The 22,694-nt window shown below is 40.6% G+C and overlaps 1 protein-coding gene across 1 annotated transcript; it reads right to left on the bottom strand.

Moving 5' to 3' along the window:
* Positions 1-16,268: 16,268 nt before the first annotated feature.
* Positions 16,269-22,112, bottom strand: PRDM8 (PR/SET domain 8). Its single transcript, XM_079153989.1, has 3 exons — positions 20,174-22,112; positions 18,998-19,229; positions 16,269-18,626 (listed from the first exon to the last, which is right to left on the bottom strand). Exons 1-3 carry the CDS (start codon positions 20,390-20,392, stop codon positions 17,017-17,019), a joined length of 2,061 nt encoding a protein of 686 aa, XP_079010115.1. The 5' UTR covers positions 20,393-22,112; the 3' UTR covers positions 16,269-17,016.
* Positions 22,113-22,694: the final 582 nt, after the last annotated feature.

A 22,694-nucleotide genomic window follows, 5' to 3' on the forward strand; every position in this document is an offset into this window, starting at 1 on the left:
ATTCATTTCAACAGGTGTTGATGTTGAACACTGCAGTATTACTGAGTTTGTAGCATGAGGCAGAAATTAAGGCTGTACATATTTTTTCATGTTAACACAACATTACTACTTTGGGAAATAGATACATTTTACTTACATTCAAATAATGGTTTTTAAATAATCAAAAATATAGACGATAAGGTATGCAAGAGGATCATTTTTAAAAGACACTATATAAATTATACTTGAAAAGTAAGAATATGTGATACCAGGGAATAACTGAGAGTAGTCTGGAGAAACAGCAAAAGTTTTTCTGGGAGGAAACAAAAGTTCTAACATGAATGCCACATCCAACAGGACATGTAAGAAAGATTCAGTGACAAGAATCAAAATTGAATTTTTCAGTTATTAAGGGAAATAAGTTGAAAAAGTGACCTCTAGTGGGCTCTTAGCTTCACTCATAAAGTTGGTTCTTTTCATTTTGGAAAAAAATAAGTTTTCAAATTATAAATATAAATCAACAAGGGCATAGAATCTGTATAACACTTAAAAAAAAATAAAAACGCTGCCAGAATCAGTTGGACATGCCTATAATCCCAGCGACTTGGGAGGCTGAGGCAGAAGGATCATGAGTTCAAAGGGAGCCTCGGCAACATAGTGAGGTACTTAGCAACTCAGCGAGACCCTGTCTCTAAATAAAATACAAAGCAGGGCTGGGGATATGGTTCAGTGGTTAAGTGCCCCTGGGTTCAATCCCTAGTACTAAAAAAAAAAAAAAAAAAAAAAAAGAAAGAAAAGAAAACACACCTTAGTAACATTTTTTTTGAGTTTTCTTTCAATATTTAAAAATTGTTATTTAAAAGTGATTTCACTAATTCTCTTGAGCTAATCTAATGATCTAATGTTTAAGACAAGCTGAACTTTAAAAAGAACTTTTCACACACAGCATGGTGTTTATTGGTCAAAAATGCATGCCTAGTTGATCTATGACAGATACAATTTAGATTCATGAGAAATGAATGATGGGATTCTCATCAGCACATGCCTTTCTGGGACTGATGTTTCATTTCTTTTACCTCCCACATAGCTGGTCTAGAGCACACCTCTTTAAAACTGACCAGACAGCACATATTGGTTTCTCAAATTCTAAAATGAGGTTAATCCCCAGCAGCAGCCCAGATCCTCTAGTGAACTAGTGCCTTGACCCAGCACCAGTTGTTTTCTGACTTTGGGATGGTGAAGGGAATTCATTTAAAAAGTACACATGGTAAACAAGACGTTGATTTACAGCAGTGTAATGAAATAGTGGAAGTAGAAGACAGCCTCACCAAGTTAAAGGTGTGATTTCCCTCAGAAGAACTATAAAGAATACTGTATCTTAGAAGGATAGTTGCTTTTTCCCAAAGGGAAGTAAATTCTGAGAAATTAAGAAGGCTGTACATATTCTTTCATGCTAACACAGCATTACAACTTTGGGAAATAGACACATTTTACTTATCTATTGAATAAAAAGGGAAATGTATTCAGAAACTGTTTCTATGTAAACCTACAAATTTCTGCACAAGTTCCAAAGAGCATATGAAAATATGGATTGGTTTACTTTTTCTAATCCAGGAAAATTGTACCATCAGTAGTTATGTTGAGTTAAGGAATTTTTATTAGCCAAACTCCTATAGGTCTTCCCCAACTAATACAATGTCCTTTACAGGACTAATGAACCTTCAGCTGCTGGTTCAACACTACTCTACCCAGGGAAATATGAACATGGAATGGAGCAAGTTTAGTGTTATTTTTGTCTGCTTTTCACATGTGCTTTAAAACTTCATTCAGGCTAAGACCAAATCAAACAGACACAGAACATTTCTCTCTCCTCTGTGATTTATTTTGTCTTATACTACACTCCCTTTTATGCCACCAGTTTTTCATTATTATAAACAGTTACTTTGGTTTAGATTCTTCTAGCACCTAGGTGATTTAGAAAAGAGGAAATATGAAAGGCTATTTTAAAAGATTGTCTGGTTAGTTTCCAAAGCCACATAGATTTTTAAAGATATTTTATATGGAATCATTTTAGGGCTTTCTTAGGGTAATGCTCTAATAAAATTCATGCTTTTATTTTTTTACAATACAGATTTCTCAAGGGCCATTTGACAACTTGTCTTACCACTGTACACAAATGTTCAGAAAGCATCTTACACCCATAAGTAGCCAGCTTATCAGGACCTCCCATGCTGCTTGCTCCAAGCATGAGTGAGCAAACAGGTCTGGCCTTGTGCCCTAAAGGCCAGCATTCCTAGGCTCCAACAGACCACCAGGGAAGGGAGCTAGGGAGGGCTGAGCCTCTAAACTAGGTTGGGGCTGTGGATCTTTACCCAAGATGTTTAGGGAGGATAAGGAATCTACTGTGAGGAGTGGAGGAGTTCAGGTTCAGGGAGGACTTTGTCTTAGTTAATTTCCCATCTTCCACTCTCAAGAAAAGGAACAGTGTGTATCATTGAACATTTGCACAACTTCCCAGCAGCAGCCTCTTTCTCCTAGAGAGAGAACACAGGAAATGCCTCTTCATTTACAACTCGAAGAAAAGTGTTTTTACCCCTAAATTTGAGAAGTATGCAGGTAATCAAACATTCAAAGAAAACTACAAAGGAGAATTGTGAAAATAATGAGTTTTATGTATCTAGTGCCTACAATATGACTTAAATTTCCATAGTTTCTCTCATCTGTATTACAATCCTATATGTTTCCAATATTCTAGGTTACAGGGGAGAAAAAAGAGCTTCAGAAAAGTAAGGTGACCTGCCAACCGGACACATTGCAGCAGAACAAAACCACTGAGTGGTAGTGCCTGGATCTGTCTGTCTCTAATACCTGCTTCTGCTCCTCCGCCCAATACAGGCTAGAAGGGCAAAGAAGGAAGGTCAGTGGTTCCTCCTTAAGATACAGGAATCTCAGTATCTGAATGGTTATTCTCATTAGTTACCTAACCTATAATTTGGAATCCTGACTCAAGTTTTATCCCAATGTACTAAAAAAAAAAAAAAAAAAAAAAAAAAAAAAAAAAAAAAAAATTAAATTAAATTGAACTATGACTTGTGACTTTTTTCCAGCTATCTAGAAGTCAAATATATACACTCAAGTACACTAAGGTATTAAAGATATCAGGTACAGTTCCCAAATGAAAGCTCTACCACTAAAGTAGATATGGAAATCAACAAGGCAGCTTGTATTACCTGCCGATTACTATACTTTTTAGAATGCAGCAACAAGAGGAAGAAGAATTGTTATGTTTTGCAATGTTGAAAAAGAAACAAAGACTTTGAATCTCTGAGGCATTTGTTTGACTCTTAGAACACTAGAATATTCTAGGCTGCTTGCCAAATGAATGTTTGGTTGAATATAAATAAGCTTATTATCATGCGTATGTACAATTGACTACAATAGAAATGAGGGTTAAGAAAACATTTTATACCTAAACAGACCAATATTTTAACAGAAAGAACCAGTGTTAGTTTGTGGATGTTTCCCCAACATTTTTCTATCTTAATGTTTTCCAAATTATGAGTGCCAGCAGCATTTCAAAGTGCTTCATTATGCTAAAACTTCTATTAAGAGTCATAGAAAATGCCTGAAATTGACTGTATGGCTTCAGAAATCTCTTCTCCTTTGTTATGATAAACACCTTTAACTTTCTAAGCACAGTTTCCTTGAAGTGCTTATCAAACAAATGTGCATGTGGATAATAAAAAGAAAATAAACAATACAGTCAAAACAAAGTTACCTGTTCAAGCACCCATTTCAAGGGTCTGCATTTAACATGTCTTCTTTAAGACCAAATGTTGCAATGGAAGGTTACTGGGTAGGGCATCATCTCCTCATTGTGTTTATTTAGTACTACTTTGCTATAATGCAGGGGAAAATACCATCTTAAGGAGAATAATGATGTTAATCAGTTGACAGATGTATCTGTTCAAAGAACAGATATATTAAATCATGTTGAAATTTAAATCATAGATCAATCCGAGAGGTTGTTTTTTTTCAAACCTATAGAAATTGTTTCCCTAATGACATGTGTCATGACCTTTAATTTGTCCTTGTCACCTCCAACTGTTGTTTCAGGCAGGCAGTATGCCTCTTCCATTTTTTTTTTTTTTTTTTTTTTTGCTGAAGCTACCTGCCTAATGGAGAAATTAGAAGATGTAAAATAGGTCAGTGACATTGATAATGAAAGTGATGTGATGCAACCATATAAGCTGATAAAATAAAGAGAATTTAACATTGTAAACTGAAACTTCAACCTCTGAAACTAGGTGAATATGGTTGCCAATTTATTTGCAAAGAAAACAATAGGGAAGAAACGGGCATTCAGAGAAGGCAGGTAGTTTCTCGCCTCATATTTGGAACTTAACTTTTTCTAGTATTTTGTTAGTTTGAAGAAAGAATAGGTAAAAACAGGAAATAAATACTATAAAAATGCACCTAAGAATCAATTATTACCAAAAAGAACACACAAAAATAGCTTACAGAAAGAAGTGAGACCCTTTCTGTCTTCTCTGTCAGAAACAATGTTTCCCAACTTTATTCAGAATAAATATAATCTAGAAAATTTACCATTTTTCTCTTTTTCTTTGTCCTCCTTCTTCTGACTACCCCCAATATCTCTTCTCTCTCCTCCCTCCTTCCCCCTCTCTGTTTCACAGTAATGGGATAGAAGAAGAGGGAAATAAAAGAAGTTACCAGTTACCAAAAATATTAGGACATCAATCTTTTTCATGTCCCTATTTTATTAATGCTCATACAATATGCAGGTTCTTACATAAGTTATTTAGAACTTAAGTGACTGTAACCAACTAGCTATTTCATGACACCTGCTAATTTAGCATACTGTCTTATTTCCCATAGATGTGTTCTTATTTTCACATTAAGTTCCCCCTATTTGAAAGGGAACACTCTTAGTGATACTTGTATCTTAATTATGTACAGGGGATATTTTATCCAACAATATGATCCAAAACAATTTGATAACTTAAGCTTCCAGTGTTATATCATCTGAAATAGGACCTCTCAGATTAAGGATTGTTACATTCTTGGGACATACCGAGGACTACTAAAAGGGAAGTATTTTTAAACTCTCCTTTCCTTCCTTGGACTATGGTAAGAAAGGCTCCTGTAGAATTACCAAGGAGTTAATATCACCCTCCTTGCTTGTTAAAGGTCAGGAACAGTAAATCAGTTAATAACAACTTCCTAAAACTTTAGGACAGGAAACAATAAAAGGATGCTATATCCAAATAGAAGTTGCAAGGATAACTTAGCAGGACAGAATGTAATTGCTGAAGTTAAAATTAGCCAGGTCACCTTACTCTTATGGAAAAAAAAAACTCCGGGAACCTGGCAACCAAATAAATAGATATGAACTTCCTTCCCATTAATAAGCTTCTTTTAGTTCTATGCTTAAATGTTATTCCAAGGATACACACCTATTAACTCACCAACACTACTTGCTAAACCAAGTTTGGGCACTCACCAATTACTAAAAAGACCTTGAGCCTAAAAAAATGTAATAGTATAGTATAAATATATTATCTAATCATACTAAAATTGCAAATATAAATAATGCAGTAAAAAAGTTTTTTTTTCAGATGAGGAAATATGTCCAGAGATGTGACTTGGCCAAGCTCAGTCCACTATATTTACAATGACCATTTACTATGCTATTTACTTTCTGTGAGTGGTAAATATATTTTTGTATTTCCCTGTAAATTAATTTGTTGTTTTAGCTAAATGTCTTTGAGAAAGACTGTTTGACTTTATCACTCAGCCTGTAGCAGTAGCACATCTAAGTTTAAAAAAATTAAAAATACATAACTCAAAAGTCAACGGTGACAGAGAAGCTAAATGTGGATCACATCCTTTAATGAAAAAAGCATCATTGTTTAAAATAAAAAAATATTTGAAAACATTTCTTCTATCTATTTTTGTGGTTTAAAATTTGAATTACAACCAGAAGATTCTGCCTATTTTCCACTAGGTGGCAATATATCTTTTTCTTTACAATCTAAATTGTTTTTCCTGAGGGTATGATGAAAATACCTATTTAGTATTTTTTCCTTGAGGAGAACAAAACTAAAAATTAAGATTAGGCAAATATTCACAAAGAGGACACTGGAAATTAGTAATATATGAGGCCTGGGGACAGAATTGCCTTATAAAACCCAGTATCAAAACTAAAATAATTAAATCTGCTTCACATATGCTTAAAATTAAAATTTGTGTTAAATCTTACATGATTATATTAAAATTTTGATAGTGATTGTTTTAGTTGAAACTAGGTTTGTTATCTACTATTGGTAGCAAAAATCACCAAAAATTTCGTAGTCCTGTTCTTCGCTAATACTATTACTTAAACCATCCTCAAAGAATAGGTCATTATAAGCCAGGTGTTGTGGCTCATGCCTGTTAACTCTAGAGACTCCGGAATCTGAGGTAGGAGGACGGTAAATTTGAGGCCAGCTTCATCAACTTAGTGAGACCCTGTCTCAAAATAAAATATAAAAAGGGCTGGGGATGTAGCACAGTGGTATAGTGCCCCTGAGTTCAATCTCCTATACCACAAAATAATAAAAAAATAAATAAACAAGTAAGAAGAAGGGGCCATAATATTTGGAAATGTTTTACTTATTTCCACAGCCTGTTTTTAGTCATGACCTGTCGGGGGGAGTCCTATTAAATCACATTCTTTACTTTTGTAAAGTTCAGACTTTTTCTTTTTTACTTTGTGTTCATAGTTATAAATATGTTGTTTCTGAATAAGACAAACATAAATTCTTTTTAAAGTCCAATGAGTTTCAATAAACTATATGACTTACATATCAGTTTGCTAGAGCTGCTATAACAAAATACCATAGATTGTATAGTTTAAACCATAGAAATTTATTTTCTCACAGTTCTGGAGGCTAGAAGTTCAAGATCAAAGTGTTGGCAGGTTGAATTTCTCCTGAGGCCTCTCTCCTTGACTCACAGATGGTCACCTTCTCACTGTATCCTTGCATGGTCACCCCTCTGTCTGTGTTAGTTGTGTCCTAATTTACCTTTCTTATAAGGTCATATTGAATTAAGACCTACTTCAAGGACCTCATTTTGGAGTAATCACCTCATTAAAGTCCTTATCTCCAAATAAGTCATAGTCCAAGGTTCTGGAAATTAGGACCACTACAGACGAATTTAGGGAGGGGACACAATTTAGCCCACACAAACTAATCAATCTGCATATACAACACATCCCCTATTTATAAACTGAGATACTGTGGTATAAAACCTAGGTTTGGACTTTAGAGATTAGGAAACTTCTTAGAGATTATTAATCCATAAATTCTCAACCCTTGCTGCAGAAAAAACTTTTGAAATACTCCAGACTCTGGCCCCACCCCCAAAGAGTCTTCTGTATTAATTTACAGTGCAACTGGTCAAGAGTATTTGTTTTCCACCTTCTGAGTGTTTCTAATATGAGATTATAATGAAGATCCACAAAGAGTTCCCAAACATGGGTTAGAGAATCACCCAGAGCATTTATTAAAATGTAAATACTGCCATTCTTATATCTGAAACTCCAGACATAAAGCAAAACTATTTATCAAGCTTGTTAGTAGTTGTTATGAACCCTGAAGTCTGAGACATTATGATCTCATCTTCTTATTTTACAGGTGAGAAATCTGAAGCTTAGAGAAGTTAGTTCTTTTAAGGTCACATAGCTAGTAAATGGCAGAGGCAGAATGAGACTGGATATTAGATCTTCTGACCTCTGATGTGACTTTGTTTTTCAGAATTCTCCATGCTTATAAAGAACTGTGGGGACTTTAAAATGATCTTATAGCTATGGTCCCAGTATTAGACTGCACCTATCCTTTCATTCAGGCATGTTCTGACATATCCAGATCCTAGTGAGGCAGGATTATCATAGCTCTGTTGATATAAAAGATGCATTCCAGGGGCCTGTAGTGTGTGGGTAACAGGCAACATTGGAACCGATGGGGATTGTGCATTCTGTACTGCAATAGACTCATTGCTGCCAGGCCCTTCTGGCCCTGCCTCCTGCCTCAGACTCAGGCCTGAGTCCTACATGGAAGGAGACTGCAGTAAAGACTTAAGTACATGAAATGACCATAGACTTGCTTCCCTGGCACCAGGAGCTTCTGCAGCAGATGTTGTGGCTTCTGAATCAACAGACTTAGAACCACTCACCATCACAGAGTGGCAGCCTCTGTGCAGGCATCACAGCTGGCAGAGAAGAAGTTGTTGACCGGTGGCCTAGTGATGAGAGCAAACTGAGAGCTCAAGACATTTCCCATTCTGCTGCTATTAGCCATTCACAAAAACATGGGCCAGGACACCTCCTGGGAGATTGGAATCAAAGTCTGAATTGTGAAGGTCATAAACATGTACACACAAATAATTTTTGAGACAATTTAGAAAGGCCCATGTATCAAAACCCAAAGATAAAAAGGATATTCCTAAGAGGGTAATGATACATGAATGTTTTAAAAATTTCCCATAAAGAGATAGTTAAAAATTTCCTTAAATAAGGGCTTTCTCATATATTTATGATTTTTATTATTCATTGTAATGACCCAGACTTTAGTGGGGAAGGAAGAGAATATGTGAAAGTCAATCTGAAGCAAAGATAGAACATCACTGAAGATTTCTAGAATGAATCTAAGTGGGCAGTGGTGGCACACACCTGGAATCCCAGTGACTCAGAAGGCTAAGGCAGGAGGATCATAAGTTTGAGGTCAGCCTCAGCGACTTAGTGAGACCCTAAGTAACTTAGACCCTGTCTCAAAATGAAAAATAAAAAGGGCTGGGGATGTAGCTCAGTGGTAAAGCACCCCTGGGTTCAATACCCAGTACCCCACCCCAAATCTATATTTATAAGCATATAATTCAATTTACCCTCAATTTCTGATGAATGCCTACATTTTAATCTTTATAAGTCTAATTCTAACCACTCAGTGTTTCTCAAAGTGTGGCTCAAGAGCCACTTACTCTAGAATCATCTAGAGAAGAGCACTGAAAATGCCAGATTCTGAGTCCTACAAATTCGGATGGAATCTGCCTTTGTAATAGCTACCCAGGTGACGGGGGATTTCTCTTCTTCTAGGACCTCTATAATGTCCTCTACATATGATTACTTTTTTCTTCCCTTTGTGAGTTAATAGCTCTTATTCACAATAAAAATTTTTGAGAATGAGAGTCTTGAGGAAAATTGTCTCCTTTTTGAATCTTTTCCTTACTGAGTCAATAAGCATTTGAAGTCATTATCAAAGGGTCCCTCTCTCAGCATCCTCATTTGATTTTCCAGTTGGCTATACTCCTGAGTTCCTGAGTAGGCTGTTGTAAAAAGCTAGTGTGACAAGCGCTTAGAAACTATACACATTGAACTTTAACTTTCTTTTCTGAAAAGTGTTCAAAGGTAAGCCCTTAGAAGAAAAAAGTGAGATATTTATATCTATGTTGATAAACAGATATATGGAACCCCAAGTCTCTATTTCTGAGTCATTATAAATAAATGTATTTTGGATATTTAAAGGACTTAAGAAACTCAGATCTGAGCTGCTGGCAATCACATAGCTTGATGAGACTTGTTTTACTCTGCTATTATCTTCATGAAGCATGGAATTAGATTTTTGAAGGCTAGATTTTCTAAACATCTCCCCTGAGTTTTAAGTTTAGGCATGTTTGGAGACTTAATAAAGCACAGCCCCCAAATCAAGTGCTTCTAATTTGGAAGTGATTTTAGGCATTATCACCTAGGGTGGAGTAGTACCTCCGCATACCAATGTTTCATTTTTAGTTAACTATTCCAAAATTAGAAATTAAGACAAAAAAAAAAAAAGCAAATGAAGGAAAAATATCTTCATGTAAATCCAAACTTCTTTTATTATTTATTCACATAGGTAGGAATTTTGGATCCCACCTCTTTGCTGGAGGGGAAAGGACTAAGGAAGATCTAAGAATGCCTAAAAGTAGAACTGAGTCCTTGAAGATAAGCTTCTTGACATCCACTATTTATCTCCACCCAGGCCCTCCTAAAACAAATAGTTTAACTTGCACTCTCTAAAAGCATTTAATGGAAAAGTTAATTACCCCTCCCAGAATGCTTTTATCTTTCTAGGAGAGACCCTGCAGTAATAGTTCCTTAATTTTCTTTCTTCTACCCTCATTTGGCTGCTGTGCTGGACCCTTGATCCTAAAGAAGTAATGACTTTAATGAATACTAGGATTTTTCTAATTCCATGACTTACATGGGTTTCTGTGCTGGCTGTCACTGTTTGGCTATGTTTGTCTTTCTCCAAGTCCCAGTGAAAATCTTGCCAGAGGGGAAAACATCTTAATTCATTTGTTTTGGAGAAAAAAAAGTTATCAAATGCTTTTTCAAAAAGTTTCACACTTTACAAAAAGTAACAAAACACAGAAAAAGCTTTCTTTGACTTGCATAGGCAATGGTGTTATGCTGGCACAGCCACCCAGAATTGATTCCCTAGAGAAAAATGTAATCCTGGTACATTAATCCAGACTTCAACCCTGGAAGCAGTTATGTACAGAGATCTTGACCAAAGTAGAAAGTGATTACTGTGTCTCTGTCCTAAAACCCACATTGATGCTTTTCTCCAGAGAAAATGCAAAAAGGGGTTGGGAAGAATTCAGAATTGGAGGTTAGACATTTCTGGGAAGAGAAGTGAAGGGATAAAGAAGTAACATTTATTATTATTTCATAATTTTTTCATGATAAATCTCATTGTTTTTAGGTATGCATGCTGTTTCTTCACTTACAAAGGATCTTATGTTCCCCCTAAGATTTTGTTCCTTAAAGAATTTGGGAAGGAGAAGAAGAAATCATATGCATTCCTTAAATCTCTATATTAAAGGAAGAATAGAGTTACTTATGATAAAACAATGCATTATAGTTCAAAGTTTATTTTAAAACACTACAAACTTTAACTGGAGTCAGAAGTCACTTTTGATAATATTAACTGGTGGTTAAGTACTAACCATGGATCACCATGATCTGCAGAGGGAATATTGTCATCACCAAGCACTGAGCACAGCATAGCTTTCTAAGCAAGGTACCACGGTGCTGTTTGTTATATTATAACCAGGAGAGAACTGAGTTACTATTCTGTGTTGACTATTCTTTGAGGCCTTTCTAATTCTCAGCATACACTGGATTATAATTTTTAAGTACTGGAAACACAGCTGTGCTTGTAATTTAGGATTATTACAGCTAAGCAAGTTAAAACTATATATAGGACTCCAGGTGTAGATCAGTGGTACAGGGCTTGCCTAGTATGCATGAGGCCCTGTGTTCAATCCTCAGCACCTCAACAAGAACAACAAGTACACACACACACATACACACACAGTGAGACACCTATAGACTTACTTGATTTTATGACTCAAATATTTTTTCAGTGATCCTCATGAAAGCTTTAGACACTGAGAGAATTCCACAAAGTCACGTACACATTCACAAAATTAAACCAGCTGTAGCTAAAAGCCAGCAAAGGGAGTCAAGGCCACACAAAATTTCTTATAGCAGCACTAGAGCATCCTGACAGCATGAAGAAGATAAGTTGAGGCCAGAAACACATCACTTTCATCAAGAGGGTAGTCGGCCTTATATAATAGTATAAAATATTCTGTATGTATAACTTTATTTGCTTTTCAAGACACTGCTAGGCCATAAATCCACAGGTGGTATTATTCACATGTTCAAATAAAGGAAACAAACAAACGAACAAAACAGAAAGCCACTACATTTGGAGCATGTCTCCTTACTTAAGAACCACTATCTTTTCCTTTGTACTCTGCTATTTTCTTATCTTTTGTACTAAGGTGACAGTCATACTAACCCACAATACTAAAACATGATGGAGTGGGATCCTTAGTAGCCATCCTTTCAGGTAAATTATGAGAATTAAACCAAGTCAACAAAGGAAAAGCACTCAGGATAATGATTGCCAGTTATGTGCCTGTGTGTGTGTAAAAATATGTATATGTTTATATATATTTTTACACACACACACTTTTGTGTGTATACATACATAGTTTTTTATATGGACATATATAAACTTGCATAAATATTCTAGTACACACACGCACACATACACAACTTGAAAAGGGAAAAGTGAATAATAATTAGCATAACCAGGTTATTAGGACACCTATATCAGTCCTCTAACCTAAGAGATTAGAAAAGAAAAAGAAGTTTTAAAGAGAAGTTTTTCTTCAGTTTCTTCATCCACTAGTCCTTTAACATCCACGTGTTTCTTTAAAGTCCTAAGTCTCCAGTCTGAAGTGTGAAAAGGAGAAGTTACCTTAGGAATATGATCTGTGAAGCAGAGTCGCAAAGAACTCCCCCAACCCAAATTGGTGCCTACCTAGGTCACACAGCCAGGGGCATTTGGGAGCAGGCCCACCAGTGTAAGACACATGTTCCTTCTCAATGTTGGGGTCTCACTACCCTCATATCAAATAAAATGTTTTCTGGGGAGGAAAAGGAAGTGGTTCAACTTCTATTTCCAGGTCACTTCTTGACCAGACTTGACCAGACTCAGTTCTCAGTTTTCTATACCATTTGGAGGTCCTTTTTTCCACCTTGTTCCCAAAGGAATCTGGGAAATTTCTAAGCTAGTAGGGAGGGACTTTGGAAAGTGTGTGTGTGTGTTTGTTTTGGGACGGCTGACACTTGCCCATCTCTTCCAGTACCAAGGTGGTGCGTTAGTCCTCAAAGACTGGTAAATGACAAAATGACAACGTGTCCCCCTCCAGACTGGTGCAACCACCATAAGAGTCAGTTGTCTAGATAAGCAGACTGACACCAAGGGGGCTTATTAAAGGAAGGAACAAAGTGCTTCGGCAGGGATTAAGAGACAGAAAGGGTAGAAGTGAGGAACTGAGGGAAGGAAAAACTGGAGCTACTAATGAACAAGTCCTGCTGGTTCTAGAACATGAGCTTATGAAGAACGCGAGAAGAAAGAGAAGACCTGAAACCTCTTGGTGGAGGCTAGCTGGAACTCAGTGAGTAGGCAGTGCGGGGCGTGGGGGCAGCATCTAGGCTGGGGTCGCAGGGCCCTAGTCTCCTCCATCTGAGCCTGCAGCACGACTCGGGCTGGCAGGGCATGGGGGCGAATTGAGACCTAAGAGACAGAAGAGAAGCGGTAGACTCCCGAAGTGAGGCTGCTCAGGGACTCCAGCCCTAAGAATGGAGGGGGGGGGGGGGGGCGGAGAAGGGAGGGAATAAAGGGAGATGGCACTTCCCAGCCCCTTTTCTGGGTGTTTCTGGTCCTGGGTGTTCAGGATTTTCCCCTTAGAGGTCACGTTCACAGGGCAGGGCACCCAATGAAATACAAGGCGGAAGGAAATTTAATAGGGAACAGACCACGCGGTTCGGAGGGCCGGAGCTGTGAAACAACTCCGAACTCAGAAAAAGATTTTCTGCCCCTTCGCGTTGGCCCTGGTCCACACAAGTATACTTCCAACTAGCCCCTGTCGGCCGCGGCTGCAACCGCTAGGCTCTGGGCATTGTAGGACCACGGTGTCTAGCGTTACCGGGATCTTGAGAACTTTCCCAGGGAGAAATGGGTTTGCCTCGGCTCTCCAATGCCAGCGAACTCGTGCAGAAATGTCTGTGTGTCCTTCCCTAAACCCTCAGATTTTCCGCAGGTCTGTGGGCATAAGCTGACCCTGCAAACACATCCTGGAAAATACTGATGCGTCTACCCACAAACGCCTCGGAGAAGCAGAGACAAATGAAGAGAGGGACTCAGAATCCGCTTGACTGCACACCTGGAGTTCGCAGATTCTAAGCGCCGGGTCAATTCCAGGCATTCTTCCACTGATTGGGACACAATAAATGCGGGTGAAGCAACTGGTTGGCTTTAGGACCTGCGGCTCTGGCACTCGATGCTCGGGCCACCTGGCGTGGGCTTTTGGGATTAGCTTGTCTTGATTCCTACATAACCCTGTGAGCTTGCTTCCCCAGCAGCTGTGTGCAGACATTTACCTTCACAGCGCAGCTAGTGACCCCAGCTAGCTCGCAAGATAGGAGGGATCATAAAATACGAGAAAATTCCTTTTAAGAAGGTCAAAATACAGGGGAGGATTACTATACGTCTGAAAGCTTGAAAATACAGCATTGAAGTAAAGCATTTCTGAGTTTGTCTTGGCTAAAGGCAAAACTAGCTTGGGGCAACCTTCCCCTACTACTTCCCGCCAAAATGGTCTTGTGGGTAGATTGAGCAGCATACCTACACAGTCCTAAAGTATCTGCCAGGAACACACCTACCTGGATCTCCTGGGCAATGGCTTAGCCAAAGATCTGCTTCCTTTCTGATTGTATGATTAAGTTAATGGCCACACAAAAGAAAACACAAGGGCAGCTCATGAGTATCTGCATGCATCATTCAGAAAACACGATTCCAGACCATAAGGAGATCCTTTACAAAAAAACAATATTTGCCTACCTTTGTCCAGAACTCAGTTCATTCCTATCTGAATCCCCAGCAGATAATGAAAGTGCCTTAGCAAAAAGGAGATTCCAGGAGAACCAGAAGGAAAAGAAAAGGGCTTTCAAGCTTTTTTGAAAGTTAGGCCCCAGGACAGCACACATTTGTTTGTTTTTAATGGATTTTTGCTCCAGAGAACCGATAGTGTGGACAATATAGTCTGCCTGTTGGGTATTGTGATTTACGTCCCTCTCGAGGCCATTTTTCATTCATCTTCAGATATCTTTCTCACTTCTTGCCATCCAATTTTCTTCACAACCAATCTTGGTCTTTCTTTAGAAAACCCCCTTTTGGTTCAATTGGTTAGCTTATTAGAAAAAGCAATTCTTCAGGCTAGAAGTAATTTAAAGATAGTATTTCATACCTCATTCATTTTATAGGTGAGAGAACCAAGCTGCGGGAAATCATACAATGTGTCAACCAAAATGCAGGGTCACACTAGTCAAGAGTTAGAAGTGGAATTGTGGACTGTTCTCATGACACCTTGCTGGGGGTGAATGTAACAGGTCATCAAACTCTTGCCTAGGAAAAGTGAAAACAGGACTCAAAGAAACATAGCACACACACACACAAAATGTATTTGCATGATCCTAAGGAAGACAACCTGCTTTTTTCACCAAGATGGTCAAACACTATAAATACATCTCTGTGCCCCATACCTCATCTTTACCTGCTCCTTACTGTAATCATAACTTATTTTGTGATGACTTTAAGAAAATGAGGACTTTAAAATACTTTAAGGAAAAACTATTGAAGAGTCTGTAGTGAGACCTTGTGTAATTTTTCAATTCAGACCTTTTCAAAAACGTCCTTCAGACATAGGGAAAGATAAGCAGAATGTGAAAAAAGGAGGGAAAAATAGAACAGATGGCACCTATGACAGCTAAACGAGGACACTGTCTGTGAATAACTATGGAGATGGCAATTGATTATGAGCATGCTGCCATAGGACCTAAGGGATCATTGTTCATTTTGTATCTAATACTTACTGGAAATACCATTTACACATATATGTTCTATTTAACTAAGAATTGTGTCAGCATAAGAATACAGAGGAACTTTTCGTACAGGGAAAACAGGAAAAGGAGGAGAGTTGTCATTTCTTCTGTATGATAATGTTTCAAGACCAGGTTTTCTGTTTGCTTGCTTGTTTCCAGAAGTTGTGTGGATGGTGAATCTTTAAAAGGAAAACTGGGTCCTGCAACACATAGACTACCATCAAACCAGGATCTTTTCACCTCGATTTCTAGAAAACTCTCTACAGAGCCTCTTAATGGATGGTAGAGTATGGAAGAGTTTTGAAGTATACCATACTCTTCCATGTAGGAATCACTACTCAAACCTAAAGTGGGCCTTTCATCTGTTTTCCCAGAAAGGTCTGAAAATTATCTCCCGGCATTTGTGAAGATGCTTATTACCCTGCAGTGAAAAGAATGCAGACATCCCAGTGACAGGTTAGCTGCATGGAGCATTTTGCCTAAATAATTGTCTTTGCTCAAGAAGCCCAAAACTTTGCACCTAAAGTTTCCCCAAGTGATAATCAAAACTTACCTTCTTTGGGGTTCAGAAATGACTTACAGTAAATCAATGCAAATGGAAAAAGGCTATTATTCCTCTCTTGTGCTATTTCTTCCCTTCTTTTCAGAAGCCAATGAAAACAAATGGCATTTATTCAAAAGGTTAACACTAGCTACTAAAAAATGTTAAAAACTTTCCAAATAATTGCTTTGAAGAAAATAGTCATTTATTGTCAAAGCATCCAACATACCCGGATAAACTATAAAGTTTAATAAATCTTTTCAGGGATAAAAGAAACACATAACTATTCAAGACTCCATTTCACTGGCACAAAATTACACTTTGTATTAAAAGGAAATACATATTTACATAATTGATGACATTCTTCATTGAAGTCCATAATCATTTCATGATACATGCACTTCCCCCTGGAAACTAAAATTGAATGGTGACCCCCTTTTTATCTGTTTTGTTTATTTTTGTAAGAACACAAGCTGTCATCAGGAAATGCAGAAAGCATCTCATCCTCCTCCATTATTTATATCTAAAATAAATTTTGCCCTTACATATAATTATTACATCTAAACCGTAAGTGCTTAATAATTTAAGTAGAAACGTATGACAAATGCATCAATATGTTGCAATATATGACATTTTAAAAAATGTACTTTTGTTTTTGGGAAAGTGAAAATGCGTGCATTCAAAAGAAAACTCCCTCCATCAAAAATCCACCATCGTGTGTGTGTGTGTGTGTGTGTGTGTGTGTGTGTGTGTGTGTGTGTGTGTTGGGTAAACATTGAATGAGAAGGCTCCTGGGGTTGGGGCACGTGTGCGTGTGCCCCTGTATGTCGGTACAGTGTTTTGGGGCACAAAGAAGTGGTGGATGTCCTCAGCGTGTACTCCTGCAGGTGGCTTGACTGTGCCTGCGGGCGCGGGGAAAGCCAGGGTCCTTTCCGTGTCAATTATGGGAGGTCATGTGCCTAGAGAGGTGGTGGCGCTCCCTGAAGGACTCATTGCAAATGGGGCACTTGAGTTTCTCCTCCCGCCGCCGCTTCACCAAGGGCTCCATCGCATACTCCTTTTTGTGGTGCGACCTCATGTGGTACACCAGGTCGGAGGTCATGCGGAAAGAGGCGTTGCACTTGGCGCACCAGTTCTGTGCGGGCAGACACAGCGAGGTGAAGGAGGGCGGCAGCAGCGTGAGAGCCGAGGGCAGCTGCAATTGCAGGGGCCCAGCGGCTGCAGCAGCAGCAGCTGCGGCCGCTGCCGAACTCTTGGGCCAGAAGGCTGTGGCGTAGAGGAAGGGGCTCTGCTTGGGCAGGCTGCCACCGCTACTCGGCAGGGCCCCGCAACCTCCGTTCAGGTCCGCGGCCCCCTGGAGCTTCACCGCCAGAGGGTCAGCGGCGGCCGGGTAGAGTCTAGTGGGACCCACACCGTCGCCGGGATGGCAAGGGTCGAGCGCGCCCAACTTCTGGCCCAATACCAGCGGGGACAGCTGTGAGAAGGAGCGCGCCGGCTGCGAGAAGGCGCTTTTGCGTTCGTCAGACGCGGCGCCCTGGCCACCTCCCGCACCACCTGAACCTGCTGACCCCGCGCCGCCCCCTGCGCCGTTGCCTCCGGAGCCGCCCAGCTGTGGCACCGAAGTGAAGGCGCTGCCTCGCGCAGGACTACCGCCCTCCAGCCGGCTGGGCAACGGGCCCCCGGGCCGCGGGGCCAGCAGCTTCTCGGCGCCCGCAGGAGACGCCGCCGCCGGCGTGGAAGAGCCGCCGCCGCCACCTGCGTCGTGATCCTCGGCAGTGGTGCTCCCGCCATCCACAGTCGCCTCCTCCTGCAGGCCAGCCCCACGGCCCGCCTTCTTCACCTCCACGAAGGCGCTGCGCTTCGCCTCGCCAGTCTCTGGGCTGGGTGGCGCGAAGAGGCGGCCGTTTTCTTCCAGGCCGAAGTAACTGCCAGAAGCGCGGTACTGCTGCGGCGTGCAGACCAAATCCTCCTTGGAGGCTGGCAGGGGCCTCTCGGCGAAGCGGGCCCGGCCCCCCACCAGCCCCGCACCGCTGCCTCCGCCGCCCTCCGCGGCCTCCTCCGGGAATTTCCTTTTCCCTTTGCAGACGCCGGTGGCGATGCCGTCGGGACTCAGCTCCGCCTCCTGGTGGCCCGCACTGCTGCTGCCGCTGCTGAGACTTTGGGCCGGGGAGCAGCTGCTGCCTCCCCGGGAGTTTTCCAGTTCCCGGGCCAGGTTGTGAAAGTCTGTGGAAGGCTTTGCGCTGCTGCCGCCGGCGGCGGCCGGTGGGTTGCTGCTGTCCGGAGAGGGGGCCGGGTAGTGGTGGATGGGGCCAGCCTTGCAGAACTTGGGACCCGGACCCAACGGCGTCTCCTGTTGCTGCTGTTGCTGGTCTTTGCCGCCGCCTCCGCCCCCGTGGTCTTTGGTGCCCACGCCGCCGCTTTGTTCATCGTGGGGACTCATATCGGCGCTGTGAAGTCTCTTGGGGCAGCGGAAACGCAGATGCGCCACATAGGGGAACTCAAACTGGAAACGTTGGCTGCATTCCAGGCATGTGTAAGGGGACGACCCTGCTTAGTGAGCAAACACCACACACGCACACCACATGATTACTCAGCATCTCCCGCAGGCCACTTTGCCATCATCCCCTTCACAAATCTACTTTTATCTCTCAGGGTCTGAGTGCCCGAGAAAAGAATATACCATCTGACCTCTTCTAACTTTCCCTCCTGATTCGAGAGAGTACAGTAATCAAGCAAGTGTGCCACTACTTATCCTTGCCTGTCTGTCCCAGCTTCATTCCGAACTACACCTCTGAAACTTCCTATAAGATTGCCAAAGGGAAGAAGGGCGCACCAACGCGCCGGGGTGAGACCCCGCTGCTCCTAGCACCTCTCCCCAGCTAGTGAGGGGCCCACATGCAGGTCGCAAACCAACCTACCATTCATTTTGTTGTGGGATCTAGAGGGGCAGAGTAAGAGTAACTCAGTCAGTTCTTTCCCGTACCAAACTAGTAATTCTTCATCTTTGGCAATCCTGCGGAGAGAGCGGTAAAACAGCTGTCCGTTTTTTATATAGGCTTCAAGGTTCTGTTCTTCTTTATCTCTGGCTGATTGGACCAGCCGCAGCCACATGAGACCTTCTGAGGAACCATTTGCCGCTGAGGTGTCTACCTACAGTTTAAAATAGAAGACAAGGGCGGGGGAAAGGGATACCCAATGAGAGAATGAACCAGAGGAACTAGGATCATTTCCTGTGTCTACCAAAGAATTACCTGAGACCAAGCTTCCAAAACTTGACTAAGTTGGAATATATGCCTATGTTATAACCAGTAGGCAAGAAAACCATCCTTTGAAATTTTACATCAATCCATACAGATTATTTAAGTCATCATTTTCACATATTGGTTGAATACTAAATGAGGAAATTCCTTTCTAAAATGTAAATTAGTGTTAGTCCCTTCAGAATTTACTTCCAAATTATCTTACATTAGTAAATCCTGGAACATTTTGTTTGGGGAAGTAAAAGAAATTATTCTGTGACACTCATCTTCCTAATTTTGGCTTGAACAATTAATAGCTTTTCTTTGTAAAGAAAGAATAGAAAGTGAGAGGCCTGTTGGAACTTAAAACATATGGACTTAATGATGCTGTGCTGTCAAAACAATTAACATTTTTACTTAAATACAAACTCTGGTCACTAGCTAATGTTATCAAAAGAAAATAATACTTAAGAGACAGGGAGGCCTCCCAGGCTGGAGAGCAAAAGTACCCAATACTTGTAAAAGTACTTAGCATGCAAATAGCTTCTGCCCTAGTGAAATCTCTTAGAGAGTTTAGGAAGTCACGGTTCACCAAGAGGAAAACTTAGAACTGAGGTACTGATTCAGACATTTCTAGCATTCCATATCAAATTTTGTCATGTGTTCCAGAAAAGCAGTTGACAACAATTTGAGTTTAATTTTTCTTCTCTAATTTTTGGTGTAAAAACTAGTATTGCTCGCATTGTTGTATTTTCTACATGTAAAGTCTATCTCTGCTTGTCATTACCATGATTCTTAGTCCATTTTCAATAGGACATTACCCTCATATACCTACACAGACCAACGAAGACTCACCCGGAAGATATAAGGTACTGTTCTTTTGTCAGTGGACTTGAGAGCTATGAAAGCTATGCTGTCATACAGGGAAGTATGGCTCAGAACACAGGGACCAAATATAGCATTCTCAGGGATGTCGCACGTTGTGTAAACGCTGGTAAAAATATCTGTTAGACATTGTTGGACAGCCTTGGCATCTCCATCCCAGATGCCTCGCTGGATGCCTGAATCCTCCATCACTGGAGAAAGATACACAAGATAAGGAAGTGAGTTACATTATTGCTTTTACTGATGTGAACCCAGACAGCACTATGACTACAAGACAGATTTTTCTTGTACTTGCCTGATTTTTTTCAGAGCTCATATGTTAAAAATAAAGCAGATTAATCTGGCATATTTAAAAGATGCCAACTAAGAAGTATTTTCCTTTCCTTTTTTTTTTTTTTTTTTTTTTTCTTTTTCAATAATCAGAATGGTAGGAGATCTGGAACCCACTGAATGTTTGGGATAAAGAAAAGGAAAAGAAAAGAAAGAAAGCGCTAGGAAAGACAAGATATTTTGTGCAGTACTTTGGCAATAGGTGGAGTATGCTTATGGGGTAAAGGTAAGGAAAGAAAAACATTTTTTTTACCAACCTATATTGATTTTCCTAACTGAAAGAAACTTTTAACCCTTGAAGAAAAGATCTTCTTTTCCTATGAATTGAACTGGGTGCCTGAAAGCTGATTTTTTTTTTTTTTTTTTTTTTTTTTTTTTCTTTTCTTCCAAAGAGGGAAGCAGCATTAGCAAGCAGGCAGAGACAGCGGAGCATGGCGAATGGATTTCAAGTGGAGTGTCAGGGCCACTAATTCCGTGTCAGCTAACCTTTCTCTGCAGCCTACAAGAAGGGACGTATGTCTGCTCATTACCATAATCCAACACTGTCCCTCCGAGGCTTTAATTAAAAGCAGCAAGCAGAGGTAATTATTTTTTTCTCGACATGCTTATTTATGGATGAGGGTGAATCCCAGTTACCTTGTTATACAAGAGGGTGGATTGAGTCGCCTGTAGCCCATGAAGTGAGGAGGTTCGGGGCAAGTCTGAAATACCGTGTGTAATGACTGGTGAATTCTTTTTTCCCCAGATAACGACCCTGTTTGGGCAAGAGGGGGCAGCCCTGCTTGAATAGTCCTCAGTGGGCTCTCCAGCTGTTTAATCCGCAGCAATTTAGAAAGTAAAGCCCCAATGGAAGGTTCTCTATTAAGCTGTCATAAAGGGACATTTCCCTTCCTCTGTCACTGGACACCCCCTACAAGGCTTATCACTTAAAAAAAAAAAAAAAAAAAAACCCTCCAGATATTTAAAAATTTAAAACTAGTTCTGAGGTATCTGCATTGTTTACTCTTTATGATTAATCAAAATATTTCTCCAAGTTGGTTTTCCCCTAATCTAAAGGTGGTTTTTCCCCACTTTTGGCAGTGATTTGTTTATGCTTCATATAATTTAATTAGCGGGAAAGAGTAGAACTCTCTTTTCCCGCAAAGCTGTACATTAGGGAATAATATTAGCAATGTCTATTTTTATCTTAATATTAATGTCTGTTAACCAATTAGTTTTTCAAATGTGATGGAAAAGTAGTATCTTTTCCTTGTCTTCCTTTTCAGCTAACGGAGCCTAAAACTTTAGTCAGCCTTTTCCCATTCATTCTCTTGTGTGCCCCAAATGGCAAGTGTTGGACTAAATCTGCCAGACAGCAGAAATAAAGAAAATGCCCAAAAAGTAGAAATTTTATTTTGCTACACAGTCTATCCCTATACATTTTAAGCCCACACGAAGTAGCCTTCCGGATGTCTAATTGAGAATTAAAATACATTTTTTTATATAAAAAAGGACTTATTTTTTCAAGCGAATCCTATTTTCCCTTTCTTAATTCCCTCCAGTTCACCGTTTTATGTTCTAATTTTTCTCTTCTTTTTTAAAGTCTTTCACACAAGCGTCTCATTGTGCCAGGAGGTCGCCCGCCACTTCGGGCAACAGCAGGGACGCAGTCATTAAAATGCAGTTCTACCTAACAATACGGTGAAAAGGTCCTCGCTACGCCGCGCTAATAGCCGTCAGCTTCGCCGCGGCAGCCGCCACGAGCCTCAAGCCGGTCACAATAATCTGTGGGCAAGAGCCTGGGCTCGCTACCCGCGCGCAGTCGCCTTCGCGACCCAACCTTTCACAGCTCAACGTCCTGCTCTAGGCCCAGGGTTCTCATCCGCCAGGGGGATTCTCCCTAGAGCCCGCAGGACTAGCTGAAATCTGGTCGCGGCTGCCGGTCGCTCGCCCTCCCTTCTAGGCAGGCATTGTCTGGCTGCCGCGCGCTCCCCAGTCCCTTGCTTCTCCGGCAAAGTGCTCCCCACCCGCTCCTCCCTTTGTATAATCTTATTGGCAGTAGAGATCCCCTTAACAATCATTTTCCCCGCTCTTCTGGAAAAGCAGGAGACGGGGGACAAAAATTTCCACTCTTCTCACCAAACCTGCCTTCTCCCATCCCCCTCCCACATCAATGCAAATA

Source organism: Sciurus vulgaris, assembly GCF_902686455.1.
Source record: "Sciurus vulgaris genome assembly, chromosome: 9".
Taxonomy (NCBI): domain Eukaryota; kingdom Metazoa; phylum Chordata; class Mammalia; order Rodentia; family Sciuridae; genus Sciurus; species Sciurus vulgaris.